Below are 27867 nucleotides of genomic sequence, written 5' to 3'. Positions count from 1 at the left end.
TACAGTTTCAGCACAAAATGATGAATGTTACCTGTTACCTGTTCCCGAGGGACAGAGGTGTTAGTCAGCAATTGAGTTGCAGTAAGTGTCTCATCAACAACAGATGGGAACACTGACACATCCTAACATTGCGCAGTGGAATAGTTTTTTATAAAACCTTGGAATATGCAGGGGGGGGGGGGGGGGGGCATTTTGAGCATATCTGAATATTGGGTGGGATGTGTCACTCCCAGTATGTATTGTGACTATGGCCTTGGCTGGAAGGGTGGACCAGAGTTCACTTATCACATCCCCGTGTCCAGGGCATGTGACAGGTGGGGGTCCACCCTCAGCTAGCATGAGGAAAGGGACATATGTCACAAACAGGAAGCTGTCTCTCATTATCTGAACTAAGACCAGCTAATGCGAAATGAGAACAAAAAAGGAATGTCACGTGTTATACTCTTATTGCAGTTTACATATTAACTACAACTATTACATATTAACTGTATTATAGTTTTGCGGGCATACTTGTAACTCAATTCAGACACGAAGTTATTTTCCTGATGGATAACGCACCATGTTTGGCCCACAGAATCTCCATCAGCCAAAACTACATACTGTAGAAACATCTGCTCAGCTCCCTTTACAATGGAATGAAACACAGAGATACATGCAGGAGAGCAAAGCAAGGCTGGATCTAGAATGAATCAAGTTTTATTGTAGTTGTTTAAGGTTCCCCAACCTCCCCATGAAAGTACAATGTTTCATCACTTTTTCAACACTGGCACAACACAAAAGCAACATTTGTCTGTAGACCATGTCTTAAAGTACTAACCTTACAACTATAGCTCATCACAAACATATATAATATACCCTCACAGGCATGCCTGGACACATTCTGAACATGAACAGTGTGAGCACAAACTCTCTCTCTCTCACACACACACACTAAGAAAACAATACAGACCAGGTGAAGTGACATTTTTCCCCTTTTTTGCCTCATGTTATTAGCTTTCTGAATAATAACTTCAGAAAATACCAGAACACAACATTTCTGCATGGAGGCATGTGTTTATTAATGCAAATGGTTGTAAACCACACCCAAATAACATTGTCAGTGGTATTATTCTCACCCTTATGACTTTCATTTCAAAAGACATTCACTTTTGACCTTACTGTCAAAAAAAAAAAAAAAAAAAAAAAATCTGACCCATTTGAATAAATTTGGTTTAGTGGATTAGAAGTGTTCCATTAATTCCAATATTTTTGTCAGTTGGTTCCAGTGGCCAAAATCTAAAACCTGCACATTATTATGGAATAGCACAGGTCGCAAAATAACAGGCTAAAACAGTTAATAAAAACAACAAAAACCTGACACTGTGTGTGCATCTGAGAGCAGAAACTAGTTTAATACTATGTAGGTGTGAGCTTAACAACTGTATTAATGATTTGCAGTTAAATGGCTAAATGCAATTTGTGACATTCTGAGTTTCTATAACTATGCAAAAAATGAACATGGGCAAAACCAGGTCAGTTCCCCAATAAAAATAACAATAATAACAACACAACTGAAATATTGATGTCAGTGCTTTGAAAATTAATCTGGAATTGATTATTTATTCTAAACGCTCAAAAGTTTACATCAGAATTAGCATGTACAATAGATTACTCAAATGGTACTGTGTCTATAGGACCATCTACACATTAAACACAGAGAAGTCCAGCAGCTCCCAGACATGATAGCTGTACAGCATTAACAGTCTCTTGGTCGGGCTAGAAAGGCCTTGCATTTATTATGATGCTGCCTTCACAAGAATAATTCTACACCTACTTATAAAAGAGTTCTCATCATTTTCTCATCATTTTAAGTATATAACTGTATTTAGGATAACTACTGATATGAGAATAATTAAGACTGAGATCGACTTTGTTCAATTTTCTTAAATATGTCAAGTTTTCTGAGACAGATTGTATTGAACTAAATGGCTTAAGGTGTAATAATAAGGTATAATGGTTACGCTTGTTTTATTGTTAGCTGTGGTTGTTCAACAGAAAAGCAATATATGTGACATCATGGATTTTTTAAGTATTCATAAACTGGAATCATTAAACAAACCCTGCACAAGTATGATTTTGTTTAAAAAATCCCCAAACATTAACAACATCAAAACAAAAAAAACCCTCAAACATACATAGGTCAAAGAGCTAGTGACATATTTCAATCCAATCCAAGACATAACTAATTTTAGAGCAGTCACCCTATCTTATTGACGTAATTTTGTCCATCTTTATTCTCCATGCAATTTTTAAAGTGTGAATTCCTAAACTCTCATTTTCCCTGCACCCACACACTCCAATGCTGCTCTGCTCTACTCTGGTAATTTTCTCTTGGAAGGTGGCACCAGATGACCTGGGAGCTCACTGGGTAGCTCGTGTCCTTCCAATTTCACCTTAATGAGGTGGTTGGCCAGAGCAAACTCCTCATCGTCCAGCATGCCGTCCTTGTCAATGTCAGCCAGCTTCCAAATTTTGCCCAAAACTGTGTTGGGCAGCTTGGACTTCACCATCTCTTTCTTGGCATTGGCACCGGTCACCTTGCCGTTGACAGGAGAGAGGGTGTAGAAGATCTCATCGTACATAGGCTTGTCACGGGCCACCACCCACTCTACCTCATCGATGCCTTCACCAGCACCTTCACCGTAGCCATGGCCAAAGGGGCCATTCATGGTGCCCTCGAAAGCACCACCTTTTACAACCTGGTTGGGCCGCTGTGTTTCCTCCTGCCGTACCAAGATCATGAGCTGGGCGATGTCATGGGCCAGCATGTCATCCACAGCATCCAGCAACTTTATCTTCAGCGGCTGAAACTTGTTCAGGTCGTGCGCCTGCAACTGCTCCTGCAGGATAAGGTAAAGGTCAGACAAACAATACTGGAAACAACAAGGCATAATTAACTAAGAATACTGGTAACAACAAGGCAAAATTAACTAAGAGAGGTGCATAGGACAGGACAGCTTTGGCAGACGTGTTTAAAATTCACTCCTTGTTCCTTTTTTCAGATAAATATCATACAACAATGCTGCACCAAAGGAGTTTTACAATAAAGAAAGATGACTAACTAGCTCGATCAGTGCAAGAACCTGGAAAATAGGTTGATTTCTACTGTACAGAATATCCAGGTTTTTAAAGCAAGCTTTGTAAAATATCACATAGCCAAGATAACTCATTAAAATGGTAGATCTCAACCTTTTTTTGTTTTAGGATATATAGGGTCTGAAAGACAGTATGTGGACTTTTACCAATAGGACAGAACAACAAATGCCCTTAAATTCAATATATATAAATTCAATGACACATGCTTGTGTCATTTGTGGAGTCTAGAGAGAGAGGCGGGGAAAACATGAATAGTTCCCAGGGTCCCGCACGCCTCCTCACAGCTATAATTAACTTAATGTTTAATGATGTTTTATTATTTTATTTATCCTTGTCTAGCATGCCTTTCTGTTTTAGTCTATTAGATTTCAGAAGAGGTGGTTACCGTCTTTGGCACGGTCTCCCTGGCAACCCTGTCTTCGGTCTTTGTTTTTCTTTACTACCTGGTTTTCGTTTCCATGTGCTTTGGTTTGGTTTTTCTGACATGCCCCTTCATTTGGTTATCTCCATTAATTCATTTCAGCTGTTCCTTGTTTCTTGCTTGTTAGCTTGTGTATTTAAAACCTCGTGTGCGTTCAATCTCGTCGCTAGTCGTTTGTCCTAGCCTGTGTCTTATTTACTCAGTCTGCTTCCTGGCCTTGTCACAGGCTCTGTTGGTGTAGCCTGTGGTCCATCTTCTATGTTGGTGTCTGTTTCTATTTAGCCTGTTCATGTTTTTCCTCTCAGTTTCCCTGTTTTAGTTTCCCTGTTTTCATGTTTTTCCTTCTGTTTGTTTTGTCATGTATTCTGGATCTGTGCGTGCTGGTATATGACTCTGGAATATTCTACTAACCCTGATTCTGGATTTGCCCCTAATAAATCTCGCATGTGTCTGCCTCATATTTGCTCAACGTTACCCTCTTCTGTTTTAATCGAGTTTAGAAGAGGTCTTCTCCATTTATCTATCTTCCTGTTATCTTTTGTTGGTATTAAACACTTTTTGAGAATTTGACAAGTATAAATACTTTTTTTTTTTTTTGCTGACACCATAATATATATGTCTCACATATTACACATGGCTGTCATTTACTGTACAATTTGTTGAGGAAAAACCTGTATTTACCTGCATTTTTTTGAGGTTTGGGAAGTCACCAGGAGAAATCTGATGCTCCCGCTCAATGCGGCTGTAGATCTCTCCTAGACTATTGATCAGTTCTTTCTTTTTGTTCTCTTTCCCAAAGACTGAGGGCATCTCTTTCTTCAAAGAGCTGATGATGTAGGCATGGACCTATGGTGGATTGGAAATCTCAGTGTGAATCTGGAGTTCAATTAAATGTCTCCAGCAAGTTTCTTTTCAAAATGTGATTAGTAACATTGTCAAAGTAAAATTTATTTATATAGCACTTTTTACAAATGTCCAAGTCTAAGCCCCCAGTGAGCAAGCCAAGGGCAACAGTGGTGAGGAAAAACTTCCTAGAGCATGAGGAAGAAACCTTGAGAGGAACCAAGACTCAAAGGGGGGGCCAGCCTCCTCTGGCTATTGGAAGTCATAGCCATGGGTCAAGACTTTAACCAGGACCAGTGGTATCTCAGTGGTTAAGGTACTCAACTATAAATCAGAAGATTGCTATTTCAACTGCACCACTGCTGCACCCTGAACAAGGCCCTTAACCCTCAAGTTGTGTTCAGTCAGAATTGTAAGTTTCTTTGGATAAGTCAGCCAAATGCTGTAAATATGAAATGGAAGGACCATGTTGCAACACAATAATGCAATTAAACGATGTGTATTATTTGCTTTATGTATGGATGACCAATAAGTGATATTTTTTCATCAAAAACAAGACATGCATGTTTTACATGCAAGACAAATAGCAATAATTCAGAATGAATCATTATGTAAATGGGAAAAAAGTGGCTCACACTCTGTATAGTAGTCAAATGAAGGATGACACTGTACCCAACTGGGAGGTCTGGTCACAGAAAGTCACAGGTTAACTTATTCTCTTTTAAGTGAACCAGCTGTCTGTTGCTTTCAGTCAAACAGGTGAACAGGCCCAGGGGATGTCCAGAACAGTTTAATCGGAAAACAGATGTTTTCAAGCATAAAGGAAGTGACATATGTGTAGTGACATATTTCCTTTTCAAATGAAAACTTCATTTCTGACTTCCTAATCTGTTCTGTTATCTGTTCTGTTCATATCCTGTGGATGTGGGCTGCTGTTTGAAATTCAAAATAATAATAATAAGTTGTGGAAAGGATGTGGTATTCCCTCTTCCACACTAACACACTCAATTCACATTCTTATACAGCCAACACTCAGGGAACTACATCCTCTGGCTGCCAATCTACAGCAACAGTCCAGCTCCTTGCACTGAGTAGTGTCAGCTAAATGGCAGAGTGTTAACCAGAATTGTGTTTTAGTCTAAATTGAACTTGTAATTAAAGCAGGACAGGCAGTGTTAGGACCAGTTCCTAATCTTGGATAGTGTAAGACTGTGGACACACCCTTGTGGACACACCCTGGTGTGCTATATCACCTTATTTCCTTGCTAAGCAGCAGACAATACATTTAGCATTCTAATCAGATAGTGAAAATCAAGACGCTCCTTCAGACAAGCTAAACCATCAGTGCATGTTTTTGGCTACACTTTCATTTGTTTTGAAAGACTGTGTTGCAAAAGCATTCAGATTTATCACAATGTCATGCTGCACCAAAGATGCAGTCAGATTCCTTCTAGGGTATAAAGGACAAATCAAAGGTTCTCCATTCAGTGTTGGAGAAATCAATATTATGGGAGGAGCTACCAGCAGGCTTATAATAGACTGAAGGATATCAGTCCTGCACAAGAGCTAGAACCTTAGCGTTACTAAAAAAAAACCACGTGAAATTCATAGTTTCACGTGTGAAGTGTGCAAACACTATGTCTTGTCACATTTTTTGTAAGGGCAACAACTTTCTGCTATAGACAACCATTTTATAAACATATAAATGCAGACATATGCAAACACACTCATGGACTACATCCAGTGACAGATACATACAAATTTAAAGAGAATACAAATTCTCTTTAAAATATTAAGTTTTACAATCAGTACTATTGCACCTGTATTGTAACTTAATAACCCAGTGTATATTCCATAAACATTTGGTATGTACCATAAGTTGGACCATATGTATAAAAATTAACTTTGGTTAGCACAAAGTCTCTATGATAACTGGACCCTAAATTTTTCACACATTCTGGTGTAGCAGGAAAAGGAACTGGGCATTCTAGAGCCAATATAATGTTGCTTGCACAGTAAAAGGAAAATAAACATCCTTGTCTAAGCCTTAAAAGAGAGCAGTGACCTATGTCTAGACTAAAGTCTAGGTTTTTGTTAAACTTTCAGCTCAGGCAAGAATGTTTTGTGCTCTTATTAGCCATCTTAAGCGTGAAGGCAAACGATAAACCTGAAACAGTCACAAAAACGAAAGCCGACACAAGCCACTAATAGAGAATTCACTGCACAACTGGGGGAAGAGATATCACCGTACAACCAGAGGTGGGGACATCACAGTACAACCAGGGGTAGTAACAAACAAAGAGTGTCTGATCACGGCTATTATTCTGGTATACATAGATGAGCTACTATACTGTTCATCCAATCAGGCACTGAATTATAGAGTCTACATGGTCCTTTCAGAGGCTTTTCTTTCACACTGAATGAACTCAACTCTTTATGGTCTGAATTCAGGAAATGTATCACATAACACTTCAGTTTGCTCTCCATTAGTGCTGAACTCAAGAGTTTCCCCACTGTGGAGCCACTGAACACTGCAAGACAATGTCAAGTAGTTAAAGACAACTTCTATTATTCCAACTATTCAAAAATAGAAGATTCAAATATGCAAATGTGTCCAGGTTATTTTCAAAATTCAAGTTTTTCAGGCTACACATATTCACCATCTCATTGTATAGACCTACAGGTTGGCTACATTAATACTGGCTACATTAGCTGCTTTATAATTTCTGAATTATCTCTCATCAGAGTTGTGTGTAATCTCTGGCTTGTCCCTCTGCAGGGTCGTGGGTAATGTCTGGATTATCCCTCTGCAGGGTCGTGTGTAATCTCTGGATTATCCCTCTGCAGGGTCGTGTATAGCCTCTGGATTATCCCTCTGCAGAGTTGTGTGTAATCTCTAGATTATCCGTCTGCAGAGTCGTGTGCTGCTGGCACCTCCCGCTTCAGTTAGTTTAGTGTGCAACAGCCCTTTAACTTTATTTATTTTTGCACTGGCTGCTGATTAGGTCCTGCTAAAATATGTGGTCACTCAGTGGTTAAGGTACTTGATTTATAATTGTAAGGTTGCTGGTTCAAGCCCCACCACTGCCATGGTGCCACTGTCAGGCCTGTGAGCAAGATCCTTAACCCTTAATCACTCAAGTTATTCTCAGCCATAATTGTAAGTTGCTTTGGATAGAAGTGTCAGCTACATGCTGTAAAGGCACAGAACCCACATATCTGCCTGGTCTTCTGAAGCAGAGGTAGAGGATATTGCTTTTATATGTTTTTGTCATTATAAGAATATTAGGAATACAAACTATATCATATTCTAAATTTCTGTTTTTTTTAATGCAATGTGACCATTTAAACTTTGTTTAATCCTACCTATGCACTATTAGAAGTAACTTACCCTCTTGTGATAAAACTGTGAGCCTGCCTAGGCAATTCAGGGTTAGGGTTATCTCTATAAGGTTATCATGGGACTAAGGTTATCTATATAGCATTCTCGCTTGCCTAAGTCTAAGTCTTCTCACTGTGGCTTGGTGGTTAACATGTCTGCCTCTCAGCACTAGAGCCTTGGGTGGAGTTTCCATGTTCTCTGTGTCAGCATGGGTTTCCTCCAGTGTCCCTTGTTTCCTCCCATAGTCCAAAAAACATGAAGGTTAGGCAAAAATTGACTACTGTTAAAATGGTCCTAGTATGATTGTGTGTGTGAATGACTGAATGTACAATGATAGATTGTGTGTGTGTCAGGGGGACTTTGGTTTCTGATTGAGAGTACACTGTGTGCAATTTGGTGTTGCTTCTCACAGGGGTGCAAAAGCATTTTGTAGTGTGTTGACTGACATTGAGTGCTGACAAAGTCACTATATAAGAGTTACTTCATTCATTAATTCACAAGCCTAATCTCAGAACCACCTAAGCAATACATGATGAAGGTCTGTGGTTGTTACCTTGGCAAGCCTGGCCCTCTTGATGAGGTCATTGAGTTTACGGAGGGCAGCATTGCGAGGCAGTGACTGGATGTCCTTGAATAGGTCCTGCTCCTCAGCCTCGAACAGCCTGCGGTTGTCGGGGATGAGCAGGGGGTGAGACCAGAAGGATCCAATGTAGACACGGACCACCTCGGGTGTGTTCACGATCTTGCCCAATGACCACATGAGGGCGCCATACACACGCATCAGCTGCTGGGTTTCAATCTGGTCAGCTTTGTTGAGCACCACCCGAATCTTGTCCTCATGGTTCTTCAGGGCACGGATCACCTCAGAGAACTCATCTGAAATGTCCAGCTTGTGGGCATCGAAGAGCAGGATGATGCGGTCGACACGCTCAGCGAACCACTCCAGCACAGCAGCAAAGTCATAGCCTGCAGGACAAGTAGAAAAGGATTGGAACATTGGTGGCCAGTACAGTATTTATAACCAAGGAACAGTGGACAGCTTCACGAGGTCCTGATAGGGGACTGAGTGTTTGCTGCGTTAGGATTGGGTTACGGTTAACCCTAACTGACTGCTTAGTTAGGGTTGGGTTACGGTTAACCCTAACTGAGTGTTTGCTGAGTTAAGGTTGGATTACGGTTAACCCTAACTGAGTATTTGTTGAGATAGAGTTGGGTTACAGTTAACCCTAACTGAGTGTTTGCTGAGATAGAGTTGAGTTACAGTTAACCCTACCCCATTCATACTGCTGAAGCATGCTGTAAGTCTTAAAAATGGGATTAAAGGCACTGTGGCTCTGTCACCCACTCAAGAAACCATACCATCTTTACATTTTTACCTCAACTAAACCACCTAGTTTACATAATGGCATACAATAACAAATTGAGCCTGATAGCTCCAACTCCTTACTGACCATCTGCCTGTATTGACCATTGATATCTGAAAATATTTTGAGTGCATCAAACACAAAAGATATTTGTCTGAAGGTTTAGTTCAATCACCCAACATCAGCGAGAGTTTCTTTTGAAATTTAATTTGACAAAGACTCTCCCCCTCCACACACACACACACACACACACACACACACACACACACACACACACACACACAGAGTGAATAATGGCTTCCACATTAAATGGATGACTGCTCTTTTAACTATTTTCTTTTGCAAATAATGTAAGAGGGAAAGACTTTGGAAAGAAAACAGCCTAGGGAAAGATACAAAACCTGGGGAAAATACAGACCAGATCAGATCCAGTGTAGCAAATATATCTCCATGAAGGATCATTAAAGAATGTCAGAATGAGGTCACAAAATCTCCTAAAACATCATAAACTATGCAGCATTGATAATAATAAAGAATATTATTATTCCATGTTGATATAATAACTATCCATAAACAATGCCTCCATTTCAGTTCATTTTTCGTTGCTAATGCGACATACCAAAAGTGCTCTGCATCTCAGAATAAACTGGAAATATTCTTGTATATCTGTGCCTGTTTTTCTTTTTACTCATTACTCAACATGCTTTGTATCTGTGGAATTGTACGACAAACCTGTGGTATTTATCCTTATATGTGCAACCTTCATATAGTCCCCTCAAAAAATACACTTAGTCAAACAGTACTGGCTTCTAATAAATCTAATTTCTCTCTCTCAGCAGGAGAGAAAAAGAGAAGCATTTAAGTACAAAAATCCAGTTTAAACAATATGATTCAAAAGGATAAAACGTGTGTCATGACTTAAGCACAGACTCAGATCAGACAATCTGAATAAGACTTGCAGTCAGTACTTTATACTGCCTTTGTGCTAAACAATGCTTTCAGTGTAAGAACTTCCAGGTTCATAATAGTCATAATGCTCCCTCCATGACAAAGAGGCCTGGCCTTCTCCTGACCCTGGGTCAGTATACTTGGTCATCTCCTGACCCTGGGTCACTTTACTTGGTCGTCTCCTGACCCTGGGTCAGTATGCTGGATGGTATACCTACAGTTATAAGGCTGATCTAAAAGCTACATGGGGATTAGTGTGTTAATACATGGCATGGAAGTAGACACTACCGTGGGTATTTCCACAGGGTTATTCCATGCCTGCAGGATGGTGAGACCAACCCTTCATTAGACAGTTTCACAAGGAGAGAGCTTCTTTATTGTCTGCAAGACTATAGTCTGTGTCCCTGCACTCATGATCATATGGAGATTTTATCCTTTATTTCACCCAGCGGTTCATAAGAAAATCTCCACATTTAGTGTAGAACTACAATACCTGTTGGAAAAAAGGTTTCTTTCTATTGCTGCCCTCAGCCTAGTAGAGCGAGGGATGGCACAGGTTCCCTGCACCTCATATTGGATGTAACTCTGCAGACATATGACTAAAACTGAACAGATCACATGACAGAGCAGGACAATAAGAGCAGTGAAACTGGGGAAGGTGCTTTTACAAAAGCATTAGAGCAGTGATTATAGGGGTGGGCGGTGATTACAGGGGTGGGCATGTAGTGAGCGGTGACTACACGGGTGGGCGTGGGGTGGGTGGTGATTATGGGAAGGGTGTAGGATGGGCAGTGATCACGGGGGTGGGCGTGGGGTGAGTGGTGATTACGGGGGTGGGCGTCAGGTGGGCGGTGTTTACAGGGGTGGGCGTAGGGTGGGTGGTGTTTATGGGGGTTGGTGTCAGGGGGGTGGTGTTAATGGGGGTGGACGTGGGGTGGGTGGTGATTACGGGGGTGGGTGTCAGGTGGGCGTGGTAAAGGTTAAGATCAAGCTGGGTAAGGCTCCTGGCCATTAGCAAAGTGGGGGGCGACAGTACTTCCATCTCGGTGGGGGACCACATTGTAGATGTTAACACTGCACTGGTTCACAGGACCTTCCCACCATGTACAATACCTCCATATGGACATTTACGCTGGCAGCTATAACCACACACATCTTCCGTAGCCTCTGTTGACAGGGGAGAGAGACACAAGCAGATGATAAAAAAATCTAGACATTTAGCAAAAGAAAGAAAGGAACAGAGTGATGCTGTCAAAGACTCATGAACAGATCCATAAACAATTAAGTATGATATGAAAAGAAGTATAAAGAAATATAGAGTGGAAGAGGGAGAGAAAAGGAGAGATGGGCAGAAAGAAAGAAAATGGAGAGAGAACTGAAAGACAGAGAGAGAGAGAGACAGAGAGAGATAGAGAGAGAGAGCGAATCTGGCATATGCTTGGTTCATCTTTTTGATGTTTCTTTCTTTCAAATGAACAGCCTGCATTTAAAGGTTTAAAACGCGCGCTGTGTTCCGAACCTTTTTAACTTAATTCCTTTGCAGTGTGTGCTGGGATGTGCATTTGTCAGATGTTTCTGGTGCGATTCATGCCTTTATTTACTTTCACAGATGCACACAACTCAATTAGAGTGCTAACAGCTTTGCTGATTGTAAATGGATTTTTTCAATGTTAGCATGAGATTTGTTTTTTGTGGATATAGAACTTGTTTTATATGACATACATATTAGAATATCTGTAAAAGAGATTGTGTGTTTAGGTGACGATAAATCGCAGATTAACCTACTGGAGTTTAAATACTCACTGACTCCAATTTTTTTTCACATTATGTCATGTAATTGCCATCACATGATAAACTCCATTTACACTCTAGTTATGATGGATGGGAATGAAGAACCTGGAATATGATCCACTGTTCAAGATGCACCTCTTCTCAACAGATGTCTAATGAAGTGCTGTCTTTGGCAAACTGTTAATGATGCATGGTGCGTGATCCACTATTACGGAAGTGAATCTGCATATTCCAACAAGATCCATCCATCCACAGGTTCAGTATAAGGAACTTTGTTCTCACTGATGCAAAAACATTCAAAAACTATCTGGGATGTTTACATTAGCAAAAATGCCTGGAGGCAGGTCTATAGCAACCTGGCCCTTTGCAGTTCTGAAGAAAGGACTACGACATTACAGGTAAAAAGGCAGTCTGTGCTACCTTACGCAACAAACCACAAATGGCGACAAGTGACACACACTTTGTAGCATAATTATAAGTCTTTTTCAAGAGTACCATTCAGTAACACACACATTTTGGCGTAACTAAAACCCTTTCTCAACACTACCCTTCAGTGAAAATTTAGCAATAATTTAGTAAGGTTGGCCTGCAGGTCACTGGGTTACAAATACATTTTAATAGATAGTCAGTAATCTGTAACAGAATATTTTTAAAGTAACTCTCGCAACCCTGACCTCTAAATACTTTATTATTGTGTCTTTTATTATATAAATATTTATATTGTATTGTTGTCTTGTATAAGAGGGTAGTAAACATGAATTCCATCATATGGAAATAAACTAAATAGGAAAACAAAGTCTAATGTTTTCAAAATAAGGAACATCCAGAAGCATCACATACATCTTGATATGTGTACAAAGTAGCTAATTATATACAAATTATTTTAAACATTATATAAGGGGCTAAACCAACTCTAACACCCTTTGGATTCCACATTTAAAGTCATATCAGTACCACCAGGTACCAGTATAAGCTGAATGCTAATCTTTACATGTCTTGTATCTAAAGTGGTTATTCTGTGAGGATGTGAGGAAGCTTGGTGGATCATAAGGAACAGAAATGGCTTTAAAATAATTACATTTCACTTTCAGTCTGGCAGCCACCACAGTGCAGAGGACATCCACACACCTACAGAAGTCTGAAATGTTTCCCTGTGAAATAAAGCCCCCTGATTTAATGCACTTCTTCTGGGTAAATGTGCCTGAGACAGCATGCACAATGTCCCTCATTCTGGTAAAAACACACAGCTGAATCTTAACTGAATTAAGTACTATGTGTAGTTCTCATCTTAATAACTGGACTAAAATAAATGATTGAGAGAAATTAAAAGAATACAATTTGCTGAATGAGAGAGAGTAAAAGAATATGGTTTGATGAATGTTCTCAATTTTCCCTGCAACCTTTTTTGTCATAGCAAACAGGCTGCAGCATGTTACATTCTCCTTCACTGAATACAAGTGCCTTCCTGAAGGCTTTGGAAACTTTGAGGAAGCCACAAAGAAGTGCGTCTTGCTTTAACTGCACTTGCTTGTCCCCCAGAGCCAAGGTTACACAACCAGAATACAAAAGCCTGAAATATGAGCGGTCACATGCTCACATTTGGCTGGTATTTTCTAAACAGATATTTAAAAGAAAACACTTTTTTTTCACTGCAGTAGTTACAGAGAAAATATCCCAGTTAAATCCTACATTGCCTACATTGTCAATTTGTTTAAACAGTGTAAAGGACTAAGGGTTGGCTGGAAGGGTTGGCTGGAAAGGGTTAACTCTACACGAGAACTGAACAGATCTGGATCAAATTCATGCGGTTATCTGATGATGTGGAGAAGGTAGGTTAGCCAAAGCAGCCTGATGTGTAATAGGGAACGTTAGCCAAATCTGCTTGGCAGTGCAGAGCAATCAGAGCAATGTAAAGTTGGGAATTGGGCCCAATGGCACACAGAGCAGAGACATGGACAGACAAATACACAGACTAGAGATCAGAAAGCCTTAAAAAATTCAGAATTCAGTTTTCTTTTTGCTCAGAACTAGTATTTTTTATGTGCCTCTATATATCTGTACAAATGTATGTTTGATATACAAAATCAATATTATATATATATATATATATATATATATATATATATATATATATATATATACACACATATATACAGACACATACACAAAATCTCCCCTTCTAATTTAATCTAATCTTCTGCATGCAAAATTATTGCATAAGCGTGTTGCCATAATATCCCAGTTGTGCTGCCTGACATCTGTGGGGCCCCTCATAAGCACACCCACTATATCAGGACTTGTTCCCGTTGCAACGGACCAATCACAAGGTCACAAGGAAACTGAGGAGGAAAACAACAAAGAACATCAAAAGCAACAGTCACAACAGCAACAACAACTGGGAAGGGCAAGGGTTAGGGTTAATGGGTAAGGGGGATCCTGCATTAGTATCAGTGCAGTGGTTTCACAAACACAAACATAGAACAGCAAACACAAACAGCTCACATACACTCACTTATACACACACCATTCTGGCTGTAGAGCAGTTTACTCCTATGCTTGAGCTATGCCAACCCCCCCATTATTTCTTAGAGTTTATGGCTCCCAAGGCAAAATGTCACACATTTACAATCTCAACCAAACTGCAAATTTAATCCAGAGCAGCCGTCCATGTTACTAACCAAAGAAAACAGCAGAATTTTCACAGTGCTTCTCATGTGACCAGTAAAAACATCACAGCACTTAGTGACATAAGTTATCTTCACCATGTGAAGAGAGGTGTCTCATTATGCCCTCTCACACTACACTGTCAGAGTGCATATAAGCTCAAGAAAAGGAAAACTGGGGAGTGGCTTACTGTGTACTGGGAATGGCTTACCTGCTTTACTGCATATGACTTACATGGCTAACAGCAAACAAAAGCTCAAAGCCACTAGTTTGCATTACTGCACTGCTGCATTACTGCATTTCTGAATTACATCATGCTGCATTACATGCATTACTGCATGACATCATTACTGTATGACATCATTACTGCATTGCTGCATTACTTAATTATTGCATTACTGCATGACATCATTACTGCATTACTTCATTTGCTGAACACTAAACAGGTCCTTACTTGCTTTTATTTACCAACTTGTTTCACTGCACGTTTCACTTACCAACATTAATGACAAGTTACAACATTCATAAGTTCTAAGTGAATGACTGTATATGTTAATGTAAGTGAATGACTGTGTATGTTAATTATATGTTAATGAATGTATATGTTAAAGTAAGTGACTGACTTTATGTTAATGTAAATTAATAACTGTGAATGGGGCAGTGGTAGCTAAGGTAGCTTGTAATTGGAAAGTTGCCAGTTCAAGGCCTACTACTGTTGGGCCTCTGAGCCCCTTAACCCTCAGTTGCTCAAGTTGTCTTCAGTCAGAATTGTAAGTCACTTTAGATAAAAGCCTCAGATAAATGTAAGTGAATGAGTCTGTATTTTAATGTGATTGTGTAAGTTAATGACTGTTTACGTTATTATAAGTGTCATTACTCCTTTGGCATTCTTCAGTAAATAGTGGGTAAGTAATAGAACATGACTGTAGTTGTAGGGGCTTGGCTAAGAAGGGGCGTGGCTAGGCATCGTCCACAGAAGCAACTCAGGTGAACGATCAGGTAGTTAAAATTAAGTGCATCAGCGTCTTGTTGCTGGTCATTTATTTATACTCCGCTTTCGCTTCTAACACGAGAGAGACAAACTGACACAGATCTCCTGAGTAATGATACACTGGAAAATGCAACCTTAAGAAGGTGAAAGTAAAAAAAAAAAAACATTCCTGTGACTGACTCTGGGTTTTTTTAATTTGTATTTTGTTGATTAATAAATTGGAGCTAGTGTAATCTGCATCTTCTGTCAACTTCTTTCCTACCTAACATCACAGTGACCCTTACAAGCCACATGGAAAACTCCATGATCAGAAGAACCTCCAAAAAAAGGCCTATATGCTACATCATTCAATTGCTCAGACATCCCATCAGTGGTGTGGATATATAACTAAAACCCTCTTACACTCAGACACAAAAGGGCCAAAGTAACGTATAAACAGCACATAAGTTGATTACCTCTTCTGCTGTTGGCAATATAAAATGTTGTTCAAAGCCTGATTTCTGCAACTCTGAAATGTAAAGGAATCTAATACCTGGCTTGCCTTGGTTCAGGATGTGTCAGAAGGAAAGTGCTGACACCAGAGTTACTGCCTCGATATCTTTGCTGAATGAGGGGAAAAGCCATGCAATAAACAAACACCCCAGCGTTTTGGGCAGGGAGCGTGTGGCCAAGTTTCAGTACAGATGTGGAGGGAGCGTGTGGCCGAGTTTCAGTACACATGTGCAGGGAGCGTGTGGCCAAGTTTCAGTACACATGTGCAGGGAAGGTGTGGCCATGTTTCAGTACACATGTGGAAGGAGCATTAGCAACTTTCAATACAACATGGTTCAAAACAGTATAAATAGGTACACACAGTACAACAGCACAGGATCAAGTCAAACCTGAAAAGTCCCATTTTCATGATGCCAGTGTCTCCTGCTTGTACCATTAGAGAGTCAGCTGCTACTCAATTAGGAATCAATATTTGTGAAAACTTTGTGAATATTTGTATATTCATATTGTTTACTACAAAGATCTGTCACAGAGTAAAGCTAATAAAACATCACAATCTCAAGATCTTTTTGCCCATTACTGTAGATATCCTCCTTTCTTGAATTTTCTTGAAAAATTTTTTTTCTCAGGTTAGCAAGCCATTGAGCCTAGTTATAAATTTCACACAAGCAGCACAGCACGAACACCTAAGACAAATTAAACCTTAACTCCTCTTTAAAGACGTAGGTTAATGTCTACTACATTACACTATACAAAGCTAAATGTTAGTCTACTAGCAGAAGGTAGCAGAAAAGTCTCTCTCTCTCTCTCTCTCTCCATCTTTGTCTGTGGGTATGTGTGTGGTATTGAGACAAGTGTGAAAACAACTGTACAAATCTAAAAGGACATCAAAGGTTTCAATAAAATCACATGTATAGTCATGTCCAGAGAGCTGTATTTCATAAATATCCTCTTGCCAGTGAGATATCAGGTCTTAAACTGTTCCCTGAACTTTGAGTTAGCATTTCAACATAACAGTTGTGGAACTGATGAGGTGATTGTTTAACAGAAGCTAATGTTTAGGAGACAAATAGTGCGGTAAGTCTAAAACAAATGGCATTAAAACAAATGTACTAAGGCCTTTGAATTCTGCTGCCATGGGAGTTAATAAAAGTGTTCTAACAGTGATGAAAAGGTCTATTTTACTGAGTCTTATGCTGAGTCTGACCCTGAAGCAGCCAGCATGTGTAGTAATTGAGGTTTTCTGCTCAATTCTGTTGATAAGAGGAGGATTCTATAGCACGGCATCAGTGCTGGCTCCCACCGGCAGTCTCAGGAGGAGATGATCTGATAGTGTGTGAGTATATAAAAGTGTGTGTGTATATATATATGTGTGTGTGTGTGTGTGTGTGTGTGTGTGTGTGTGTGTGTGTGTGTGTGTGTGTGTGTGTGTGTGTGTGTGTGTGTGTGATACCTCTGCTGATTCTCTGCTTCTCTCCAGACAGGATCCCTGGAGTATCAATCACACTTATGCTCTCCAGAACAGGGTTGGGCAGCTGGGCACACACAAATCTACAGAACACACACACACACACACACACACACACACACACACACACACACACACACACACACACACACACACAGAGTGTAATGATGTAAACCATATTTTATTTTTTATTCAACTTTTTTTTTTTGGCATGTTGGACTGAAAGAGTAGCTTTAAATCCTTATGGTCTAGGTCAGGGTTAGAAATGGTAGAAATGGTCTGCCTGAACCTTTCATGGCCATCGTAGGAGAAGTGAAGTGAGGATTATCTCAGATGTGTTTGTGTAATAGGAAATATTGGCTGGACAATCATGATTCCAAATGCTATATACAAAACAACTTATCAACTTTATATGTACAGAACTAATGCTTTACAGCCATACAATGATATCACACAAACAGTCACATTGTTATAAACACAGGCAGTGACAGACAGTACACAAGCAGTGAGACAGGGGCTTCCTCCTGTGTGCATACCTCATTCAACTTCCATTTTCACTTAATATGATTAATCATCTAATGTAGAAAATTTGCATTCTGATTCAAAATCTACTTAGGTTGGCAGTGAACATTCAGTAAGCCCAGTTTAATTAAAAATTCTAAAAATATTACTATAATTGTTTGTCTTTGACCAAAAAGCAATGAGAAAACATTTAAATAAACTGTCAGTAATTGCACAGTATGCATAAATGTATATTCATTGTATCAACAAATTCACATCATAGCCTTCAGATTCATAACCATAGGGTTTTGTGTCTACTATTGTGTGGGGCAGTAACTTGAGTCAGTTACATCAGAAGTGCATGTCAGAGTATTTTAAAAGACTCCCAACTCCATTCAGACTTTGCTTAACTGACAGGTGACTTGACTCTTGACAATTAAGTGTCATAAAAAACCAAGAATCTAACTGATAAAAATGTTCCTTTCTATTTACTCTCAGTGCGAGTGTCTTGCCTATCAGTCCCAAGATGGCCATGTGCAGTGTTTTTTTTTTGTTTTTGTTTTTTGCAGCTCATGGACAAACACAACAAGCTTTAATCATCTTCAGGTACAAAATCTTTGAGTCAGATGGACACAGTCCAAGGGCTACATGCAGCATCAAAATAAAGGATATTGGTAACATCATCACATTTTATAAGACATCTTAAAACACCCAGAAGGTTGGTATGATCAGCAAGCATGCCGTATAGGTAGTCTGTACTGGGAATAAAAATTGTTCATGCCAGCTAGATCTAATAAATTTAATATGGAATAGGTAATAAATATAATAATGTAATTTCTAATAAGCTGCACATCATCATTTTAAGCAGCAATGAGTTTGTAACTTTTGTACATACCCCATTGTCCTACCACCATTAGCTCAGTAGTTAAGGTACTTGACTTGTAATTGGAAGGTTGCTGGTTCAAGTCTGACCACTACCACTGTTAGGCCCCTAAGCAATGCCCTTAACCTGCAATTGCTTAAGTTGTACTCAGTCATAATTGTAAGTTGCTTTGGACAAAACCATCAGCTAAATGTTCTATGTGATTGAGAGCTAGCAACCTCATATAATCAATGAGACTGGAAAAAAATATTTTCTAAGGGGGACTTATCCAGGGACATGAGATCTGACTCAAGTTGAGTAAAATGTATTTGTTATAAAATGAGTTAGATTTTCAAGGGGAACATGAGCTACATGGAAGAAATATGTTTAAAATATGTTTATCAAGTTTAACATACAACTTCACCCCAACAGGGCAAACCTGATCCCCCTCACTAAACACCACATGTACCCTGGTGAATAGCAAACACACGTTTCATGTTAATATATAAAAATTGTAATAAAGATCATTTGTTCATTTTCATAATGGGGGGTCTGTGACCTCAGACCTCACTGTTGAACCTTGTTGTTGTGGGCTTAATTCAGTGAAACATCAATAAAGGTGCCTACTTGATGACCCGTGAGAAGAGCTGGCGGTGTTGTGCTTTCTCGTATGAAGAGAGTGGGCGGGGCCCTATGTGAAACTCTAATGGATTGGCACAGGATATTTGACATCTTATCCTGTGTGTAATTAAAGTTGTAAATTTTAACTGTCTCTTTTCAATTGTCTCTTTTCTTCACCCAGAACCAGCTGCAAGATCCCAATCAGTCTGACTACAAACCGGCACATTCTACAGAAACGGCCCTCATAGCAGTGACGGAAAAACTTCATGCTGCTAAAGCTGCCAAACTGCTATCTGTTTTGATTCTTCTAGACCTTTCAGCAGCCTTTGACACAGTGAACCACAACATTCTTCTTTCTGTTCACTCCAGGTTTGGTATGACTGGCTCTGCTTGGAGATGGTTTCAGTCCTATCTGGAGGGACAGTCCTATCAGGTGACATGGAGAGGATCCTCATCCAAACCATGTAGACTCTCCACTGGTGTTTCACAATGTTTAGTATTAGGCCCCCTTTCTCTTCTCTTTGTATACTTGTTCTCTTGGTGATGTAATATCTATCTCTGATTTTTCCTACCACTGCTATACCGATGACACGCAGGTCTCGAGACAGATCTCAGCATGCTTGACTGACATCGCATCATGGATGACAGCCCACCACTTGAAGCTCAACCCCAGTAAAACAGACCTTCTGTTCATCCCAGGTATTCCCAACCCTTACCATGACCTCACAGTTTCCTTCGAGAACTCCCTGGTATCACCATCTGAAGCTGCCTGTAGCCTGGGCATAATTTAGGACAACCAGTTGTTGTTCTCAACTCATGTTTCTAATCTAACCCAGTCTTGCAGATTTCTCCTTTGTAACATACGAAGGATTTGGCCCTTTCTCTCACAGGAAGCTACCCAGGTGCTTGTGCAGTCTCTTGTGATCTCAAAGCTAGATTATTGCAACTCACTACTTGCTGGTCTTCCTCTAAGAGCCATCAAACCTCTACAACTTGTCCAGAATGCAGCAGCACGACTGGTCTTCAATCTTCCGAGGTTTACAGGTTACTCCACTGATGCACTCCCTTCATTGGCTCCCAGTAGCTGCACGCATCAGATTTAAAACCTTGACGCTTACCTACAAAGCCAAAAATGGACCAGCCCCTTCATACATGAGGTCAATGGTCAAAGCCCGAGCCATACCTCGAGTACTTCAAACCTCAAGTAAGGCTCGGCTTGAAATGCATTGCTTCAGGTCTCATGGATGACAAGCACCAAGACTATTTTCTGTCCTGGCTCCTAGATGGTGGAATGTACTTCCACTTGCTGTCTGGACAGCAGAATCCCTTGCAGTCTTCAAATGCAGACTGAAGTCCCATCTATTTGCAGAATATTTAAAAGGACAACTGACACTGCTCCCATATTGACTGACTAATTAGTACTTATTGTAGGGTATTGTTTATGTTCTTTAACAAAGACTAGCACTTATTGTTTATTGCACTTATCATTGTTTAAGATAGACCTTAGGTATTTTGTGCTTCTAGGTATCAGCATTGATCCCTGTATTCTACAGTATTCTAGTTCATTGGTATGTTGGACTCTAACCTACTGTACTATACTGGGATATTCTACACTGACTGGCCAAAAAAAAAGGTCACACACACTAATATTTCGTTGGACCGCCTTTAGCTTTGATTACGGCATGCATTCGCTGTGGCATTGTTTCCACAAGCTTCTGCAATGTCACAACATTTATTTCTGTCAAGAATTGTGTTAATTTTTCCCCCCCAAGATCTTGTATTGATAATGGGAAATTTGGTCCACTACGCAGTCTTCTCCAGCATATCCCAAAGATTCTCACTGGGGTTCAGGTCTGGACTATGTGGTGGCCAATCCGTGTGTGAAAATGTTGCTCTCTGAACCACAATTTGAGCCCGATGAATCCTGGCATAGTCATCTTGGCATTGTCATTTTGGAATATGCCCGTGCTATCAGGGAAGAAAAAAATCCATTGATGGAATAACCTGATCATTCAGTATATTTAAGTAGTCAGCTGACCTCATTCTTTGGGCACATAATGTTGCTGAACCTAGACCTGACCAACTGCAGCAACCCCAGATCATAGCACTGCCCCCACAGGCTTGTACGGTAGGCAATAGGCATAATGGGTGCACCACTTCAGCCACCTCTCTTCTTACCCTGATCTTCTTACCTATCACTCTGGAACCGGGTAAATCTGGACTCATCAGACCACATGACCTTCTTCCACTGCTCCAGAGTCCAATCTTTATGCTCCCTAGCAAACTAAATCCATTTTTGCTGGTTAGCTTTACTGACAAGTGGTTTTCTTAAGGCTACACAGCTGTTTAGTCCAAATCCCTAACAGCATTGTGCATGTGGAAATGCTCTTACTTTCACTATTAAATATCTCTGAGTTCTACTGTTGTTTTTCTATGATTTGATTTCACCACACGTTTAAGTGATCGCTGATCACAATCATTCAAGGTTTTTTCCGAGCACATTCCTTCCTCAAAGATGATGTTTCCCCACTGTCCTTCCGCTTTTTAATAATGCGTTGGACAGTTCTTAACCTTAATTTACTAAATTCAGCAAGCTCCTTAGATGTTTTCTCTGCTTGATGCATGCCAGTAATTTGACCCTTCTGAAACAGATTAACATATTTTCCATGACCACAGGATGTGTCTTTTGACATGATTGTTTAACAACTGAGAAGCTATTCACTGCATCAGTTAGGGTTAAATAACGTCTTGCCAACTGAAACAATCACCCATGCAGAAATTATCCAATGGGAGTCTCTTACCTATTTGCTTAGTTAAATCCAGGTGGTGACTTTTTTTTTTTTGACCAGGGAGTGTATGAGTAAATGACATAAAAGGTCATTATATATATATATATAATTATCTTATTTGAAACAATTCAATCAACATCCACAAATAAAGACTGACCAATAAACCAATAGGACTTTACTGTCTTCCCTCCAACAAATATCCCTGTTCACAATTCTGCATTTAATAGCATTGATGTGTCCAGTACTGAATGTCTTTCTGAGCCCAAGGGAGACGCCGTTGTTCCAGTGAAGCTCCATCCAGAGCTGCTGCTATTTGTAGAGTCATAAATGACATGTACATCTATAAATACATATGAAAACCAAGGCAGTCACCTGAAACACATACACAAATAAAACACAAACACCACCAAACACAAACACACTGCTATACACACTACCACCAAATACACCACCACACACAAATACACCGCTATAAAATCACGGCCAAAGGTTGGGACTAGCACAAATTTTGATTTTCACAAAGTTTGCTGCTCCAGTTTTTATGGTGGCAATTTGCATTAACTCTAGATTGTAAAGAGTAATCACAAAAATTACTGCATTCCAGCCACTACATTTCAGCCATGCCACAAAGTAACCTGCTAACAATTTCAGTGAGCTTCTCGTTGGCTCAGGAGAAAGTGTTAACAAGGACAAGGCAGCAGGTACCACTCTGTCATGCTGATTAGAAGAGCACACTGGCTGCTTTAAAAGGGTGGTGGTGTATGAAGTTATCCTCTGTTAACCATGATTACCTCCAAGGTAACACATGCATTCTTCATTGCATTGGATCAAAAGGGCTTCACAGGCAAGGATGCTGCTGCTTGTAAGATAGCACCTAAATCAACCATTTATCGAATCAAGAACTTCAAGGATAGAGGTTCAATTGTAGTTAAGAAGACTTCAGGGCACCCAAGAAAGTCAAGAAAGCGCCAGGACCATCTCCTAAAGAGGATGCAGCTACAGGATCGGGTCACCACCAGTGCAGAGCTTGTTCAGGAATGGAAGAAGGAAATGGAAGAATGAGTGCATCTGCATGCAGAGTGAGGCAAAGGCTTTTGGAGGATGGCTTGGTGTCAAGAAGGGCAGCAAAGCAGCCACTTCTCTCCAAGAAAAACATCAAGGGCAGACTGACATTCTCCAGGAAGTATAGGGATTGGACTGCAGAGGACTGGGGTAAAGTTATTTGCTCTGATGAAGCCGCCTTCAAGCTGTTTGGGACATCTGGACAAATGATTGGCCAGTAGAAGAACAGGTGAGCACTAGCATGAATCCTGTGTCATGCCAACATTGAGGCATCCTGAGACCATTTATGTGTGGGGTTGCTTCTCATCCAAGGGAGTAGGTTTGCTCAAACTTTTGTCCAAGAACACTGCCATGAATAAGGAATGTTATCAAAACATCCTCTAAGAGCATCCAGGAGCAATCTGGTGATGAACAATGCTTTTTTTCCGGCATGACAGTGCACCATGTCACAAGGCAAAAGTGATAACCAAGTGGCTCGGTGAACAAAACATTGACATTTTGGGTCCATGGCCAGGAAACTCCCCAGATCTCAATCCCATTGAGAACCTGTGGTCAATCCGCAAAAAGAAGGCAGACAGACAAAACACAGAAACTGTGATCAACTCCAAGCACTGATTAGGCAAGAATGGGTTGCCATCAGTCAAGATTTTGTCCAGAAGCTGATATCTAGCATGCCAAGGCGAACTGCATAAGTCTTAGAAAATGAAGGGTCAACATTAAATAGAAAGTCTTTGCTTAAACTGGATGTACTTGTCAATAAAAATTTAAACAACTTATGAAATTCTTATAATTGTACCTCAATTATTAGTTGCTCTTGGAGGATGTTTTGATACCATTCCTTATTCTTCATGGCAGCATTCTGAGGCAAAATTTTGAGCAAACCCATTCCTGTGGCAATGACTGTAGAATTATTTAAAGTATTTGTATTTATATGTTTTTAATAATAATAATAACAACAATCGTCATCATGAGATTAATGTGCTACATCACAATAGTCATTATGAGTAATGTGTCATCACACTCATCATCATGAGATTCTCAAATTTCTCCAATTTTAAATTAAATCTGAATGGTGTCTTGATCAATTCCTCATTCACGGTTAGGAACTTTCATGAGGTTTTTGACTCCATACTCTCATTTGAACCCCACGTCAAATCACTGGTAAAAAAGCCTTTTTTCCCCCGCTGTAATATCGCTAGGCTTAGGGCCATTCTCTACAAACAAGACACAGACCCTGGTTCACGCCTTCATCACCTCCCGTCTTGACTACTTTAACTCTCTCTTCATTGGCATCCCTAACAAAACCATCCACTCACTTCAATATGTCCAAAACTCAGCCGTGAGAATCCTCCTTCATATAAGGAAATCAGCCCACATCACCCTTAGTCTACATCAGTTAAACTGGCTCCTTGTCCCTGAACGCATTCAGTTTAAAACCCTCCTTACATTCAAAGCTCTGCACGGTCTTGTACCTCCCTACCTAGCTGAACTCCTACACTCATACTGCCCCACCTGTAGATTGTGGTCTTCTGAAGCATTGGAAAACACAGTAGGATATATCTTTTCAGTTCTATAATGTCGGAGGACACACTAGGTCCATCAGCCAGGTCTTTCAGATCAAGTTATTGCAAAATTCTGTACAGTACAAACATATATTAAATTGTGTAACATATCTTACTGTTTAAGAAGTATTAGATATTGCTTTGGTAATTGTACTTGCCTGTTGAGGAATGCATTGCCGAAAGCATTAAGTTTGCGAAAAGGCTTTTTAGGATCCACTACCAAAGCATTTCCTGGTATGAGCCCTTCAATGTCTCCATGCATTACAGCGATGAAGGAGTCTGTAGTGGGCTCTGGGCCTATTCGCATGCCTGGAAAGTCCTGCTCCAGGAGGTATCTGTGTAAAGACAACACGCGTCACTTCCAACCATCCATCCATCCATTTAATAAAGAGATGAGTTATAGATGAAGAGACATCAAATTACCTTACAGGGTCTGTCATTGGAATATATCACATACTGCACCATACAACTCAAGCAACACAATCTAAAAATATTTTGTATATTTTAATATGAGAGATATTAGAGTACTTCTTGTTCTTCTTTAAGCACTGTGCTCCCTTTAAAGGTACAGATTTATAAATACAGCATGGTTTAATATACTGGGTATATTATACTGGGTATACCACCCCTACAAGTCAGCTGCCACTAGACACATAAAGCCCATGCCTGACAAATATCAGATAAGCCACTTTCAAGATGAGGCTGTGGGCACAGCACAACATCATGCACACAGAGCAGCTCATTCCAGGACACTGGGGGATTATTCGTCACTGATCAGGCCCATCTGAGCAAGTATGTCAAAACTAGAAAAGAAATGTCTGAAGACTTGCCTTGGACATTTAATATACTACAGATATTTAAGACAGGCCGTAATTTCAATATTATATGATTGTAATGTACATAAATATTTTATGCAATAAATAAGACAGTGGCCACTGTGTCTTAACCATTGGAGTTCCAATGGTCGTTGATATTCTCACTAAAGTGCTAATGTGAGAATACAAACAGGAGAAGTGAGTTGCTTTTGAGTTCTGTGATTAGACAGCATGACTCAGGTTGTGGCCACAAAGATTCTTGTGTCCTCTATGAAGACACAGAAGAAAAAGTGCAAGGAAAACATGTTTGGGTGCACACATAGACACACACACACATGCAGATACATGCACACACACACACATGCACAGACACAGGAACAGGCTCAAGTACAGCTTGTTGCTCTGTATATTCTCACAGCAGGCATGCACTATTGATTCATGCACACTAAAATAACAAATCATGTTAATCAGTGTGTTTGCCACCTCAACAAATATCCCAAAACTCCAGCTGTTAAGGTACTGGGAGATCAAACTCAAATGATCTAAGGGGAAGAAGCCTCTAGAACATTTCTGTACTTAGACTTAATCTCAGTCTGTTCATGCTGTCCTGGAGTTGCTGCCTAAAGTTGCTCTTTTTCTCAGGCAAAAGACAACATTCAAACATAAAAGGTTATAAGTTTGATGTCTAATCAATAAAGAGACCGTTCAAAAATAAAACAATAGAATTAACCTGAAGACAGCAGAGCAAGCTTTGTTGGATGAGAAAGTGTGTTAAGGAAAGAACATGTTGGCTGGGTTTATCCCTAAGAAAGACTTCAGCTGAGAAGCTAGCGTGATATCACCATAGTCATGTCAGGGTCAGATGAAGAGGTAACACTTGTTTTTCCACCTTTTTGTCCAGGCCAGTGGTGACATGCACGATCTAAACCACTGTACGGACAACACAATGACGTGAGAGATACGACCCCTGTTAATCGTCCTTCTCTTCCACCAGGACTGAAATCAGACTTTAAACACTACTCTGATGATCATATCAAACTTACTATTGAGGGATAAATTATGCCAGTGTGCCAGTTAATTCATGAGAAAGAACAATCACAAAATTATATTAGTGTAAACAACAAATGGTCATACTATGTGTATTTTCATAACTCATAATCTGAATAATATCCTTTGTTCAGCATAAATAACAACACCGACCAGTGCACAGTAAACATAAAATTTGTCCCCTGTGACATGATGTCACATTATGTTATGTCCGTTACTGAAACCTGTCTCACTTTTATGAGTGGGCGTGGCAGCCTACGCTCGCAATTAATCGACTTTTATTGTGGGGTTTCCCTTAATTCACAGAAATCAAGACTAGACAACATACCGTATGAAGCTTGTTTTCCCCGTGGAATACTGTCCCACGAGGAGCACCATGGGCTTATTGTCAAAATCGGCATCTTCTAAAGCGGGCGAGTGAAACTCGTGGAATTTGTAGTGTTCTTCTAGGGGCAGTAGCTTGGTTTTGTAGAGCTTTCTGAGTCCATCACTGACGGTTTGAAAGACCTCAGGATCCCTTTTCCTCCTGTCATCCTTCCCAAGCCAGCTGAACATGATGCAGTTCGAAGTCCGACAACCTTACAGTCTCCTTTGACTTTACTGTCGCGCTTTCAAACAGACAGACAGGTGCAGATTCCGGGAAAGTGGTTTTGTCGATGGCGATATTGAACACTAACCTAGGCTACAGGCGCATTCTTCATCTATTGTAGGCCAGGCTCAAAACGAAATGCATTTAACTATTATTAAGTCAGCGACAAAACACAGTCCAGGCTAATACATAGTAAACATTTCAAATGCTATATATATGTAATATCAAAAAGCATGGCCAATTGTCGAACGTTGCGAAGGAATACAAAATTCATGCAACAAAGCTACCAGACGCTAAATTACCTTACATACGGGATGATGCCTATTTTTACAAAGCCTCGTGGCAAAAGAAAACACAGGCGTATAAACAACGGCGACGGAGAATCTCAGAAAAAGACAGAAACTGACAGACTTCCCGGCTGCCTGCTACAGCAGGTTTAAATGCCAGGGCTGTGGAGAAACCCGATACGGGAGGAAATGTCCAAAGACTGGTAAGCCCCACCCAGCACTTCAACGAATGA

General features: G+C 40.1%; 1 protein-coding gene and 1 long non-coding RNA gene across 2 annotated transcripts; both read right to left on the bottom strand.

The window, feature by feature from the left end:
- Positions 1–674: 674 nt before the first annotated feature.
- On the bottom strand, positions 675–27867 carry ehd3 (EH-domain containing 3). Its single transcript, XM_027022823.2, has 7 exons — positions 27650–27867; positions 27087–27366; positions 25055–25231; positions 17485–17582; positions 8335–8747; positions 4238–4402; positions 675–2879 (listed from the first exon to the last, which is right to left on the bottom strand). Exons 2-7 carry the CDS (start codon positions 27311–27313, stop codon positions 2352–2354), a joined length of 1608 nt encoding a protein of 535 aa, XP_026878624.1. The 5' UTR covers positions 27314–27366; positions 27650–27867; the 3' UTR covers positions 675–2351.
- LOC113585374 lies at positions 22426–24170 on the bottom strand. Its single transcript, XR_003411500.1, has 2 exons — positions 24131–24170; positions 22426–22612 (listed from the first exon to the last, which is right to left on the bottom strand). It is a non-coding gene; the product is annotated as an uncharacterized LOC113585374 (long non-coding RNA).

This window comes from Electrophorus electricus, chromosome 3 (assembly GCF_013358815.1).
Source record: "Electrophorus electricus isolate fEleEle1 chromosome 3, fEleEle1.pri, whole genome shotgun sequence".
Classification (NCBI taxonomy): Eukaryota; Metazoa; Chordata; class Actinopteri; order Gymnotiformes; family Gymnotidae; genus Electrophorus; species Electrophorus electricus.
Note: the sequence above shows the minus strand (reverse complement) of the source record. Positions and strands in the feature narration are given on the sequence as shown.